General features: G+C 55.0%; 1 protein-coding gene across 1 annotated transcript; it reads right to left on the minus strand.

Moving 5' to 3' along the window:
- Nucleotides 1–599: 599 nt before the first annotated feature.
- LOC121859313 (probable serine/threonine-protein kinase samkC) lies at nucleotides 600–1154 on the minus strand. Its single transcript, XM_042356138.1, has one exon. It carries the CDS (start codon nucleotides 1152–1154, stop codon nucleotides 600–602), a length of 555 nt encoding a protein of 184 aa, XP_042212072.1.
- Nucleotides 1155–1618: the final 464 nt, after the last annotated feature.

Genomic DNA, 1618 nt, shown 5'->3' on the forward strand with positions numbered 1-1618 from the left:
GTAACTGTCCTGTACCTGTCCTGTCTTGTACCTGTCCTGTCTTGTACCTGTCCTGTCTTGTCCTGTTCTGCACTCTTTCGTCTTGTACCCTGTCTTGTACCTCGTGTCTTGTACCTGTCCCATCATGTCCTGTCCTGTTCCTGTCCCATCATGTCCTGTACCTCAAGTTGATGACACACTGTGTGTGTGTGTGTGTGTGTGTGTGTGTGTGTGTGTGTGTGTGTGTGTGTGTGTGTGTGTGTGTGTGTGTGTGTGTGTGTGTGTGTGTGTGTGTGTGTGTGTGTGTGTGTGTGTGTGTGTGTGTGGTGTGTGTGTGTGTGTGTGTGTGTGTGTGTGGAGAGACGCATAGTGCACGACCATCCCTGGCTCGCCCACTCGCACCTCCCTACCAAATGTCAGATTCCTATCTTCTAAAATGTGGAAATACACACACACACACACACACACACACACACACACACACACACACACACACACACACAGGCGTTGACATAGGCTGACACAAACACGTGAGATTCAGGTAACGTCTGAGGGCTGTTGGAGATGAGGCAAATTGATGGCCGTAGTTAAGGGATGTAGTTGAAGGCCATAGTTAAGGTTTATAATTTACGGCCGTAGTTGAGGCCATAATCAAGGTCGGGCTGAGGGCCGTGGTTGAGGACCGTGGCTGAGGCCGTGGCTGAGGACTGTAATTGAGGTCCGTGGTTGGAGACCGTATTGAGGGCTGTGGCTGAGGCCGGTTGAGGACTGTGGCTGAGCCGGGTTGAGGACCGTACTGAGGGCTGTGGCTGAGGCCGTGGTTGAGGACTGTAGTTGAGGGCTGTGGCTGAGGCCGTGGTTGAGACCGTACTGAGGCTGTGGCTGAGGGGCCGGTTGAGGACCGTACTGAGGGCTGTGGCTGAGGCCGTGGTTGAGGACTGTGGCTGAGGCCGGTTGAGACCGCACTGAGGCTGTGGCTGAGGCTGAGGAGGACTGGCTGAGGGCTGTGGTTGAGGGGCTGGGAGGACCGTACTGAGGCTGCTGAGGGCCGGTTGAGGACTGTGGCTGAGGCCGTGGTTGAGGACCGTAATTGAGGGCTGTGGCTGAGGCCGGTTGAGGACCGAACTGAGGCTGTGGTTGAGACCGTACACACAGAGGGTAGGATATGTTGTCATTCATTCATGCAAATATAATCAGATGTAACAACCTGTGTAGATGGCGGCAACACCCGGCTGGGTCCCCACACTGTATGGGCCAGAGTGACTGGACGATCAGCTGGTACAGGGGTGACTGGACGACAGCTGGTACAGGGAGTGACTGGACGATCAACTGGTACAGGGAGTGACTGGACGATCAACTGGTACAGGGAGTGACTGGACGATCAGGGTACAGGGAGACTGGACGATCACTGGTACAGGAGTGACTGGACGATCAACTGGTACATGGAGTGACTGGACGACTCAGCTGGTACAGGAGGACTGGACGATCGACTGGTACAGGGAGTGATTGGACGATCAGCTGGTACAGGAGTGACGGACGATCGACTGGTACAGGGAGTGATTGGACGATCAGCTGGTACAGGAGTGACTGGACGATCAACTGGTACAGGGAGTGACTGGACGATCAGCTGGTACAGGGA

Source organism: Homarus americanus, unplaced genomic scaffold (genome assembly GCF_018991925.1).
Source record: "Homarus americanus isolate GMGI-L3 unplaced genomic scaffold, GMGI_Hamer_2.0 scaffold14945, whole genome shotgun sequence".
In the NCBI taxonomy this organism is placed as follows: domain Eukaryota; kingdom Metazoa; phylum Arthropoda; class Malacostraca; order Decapoda; family Nephropidae; genus Homarus; species Homarus americanus.

Bases quoted from the DNA above. Each gene is read 5' to 3' on its own strand.
- LOC121859313 (XM_042356138.1), bottom strand. From the start codon at position 1,154: ATGACAACATATCCTACCCTCTGTGTGTACGGTCTCAACCACAGCCTC.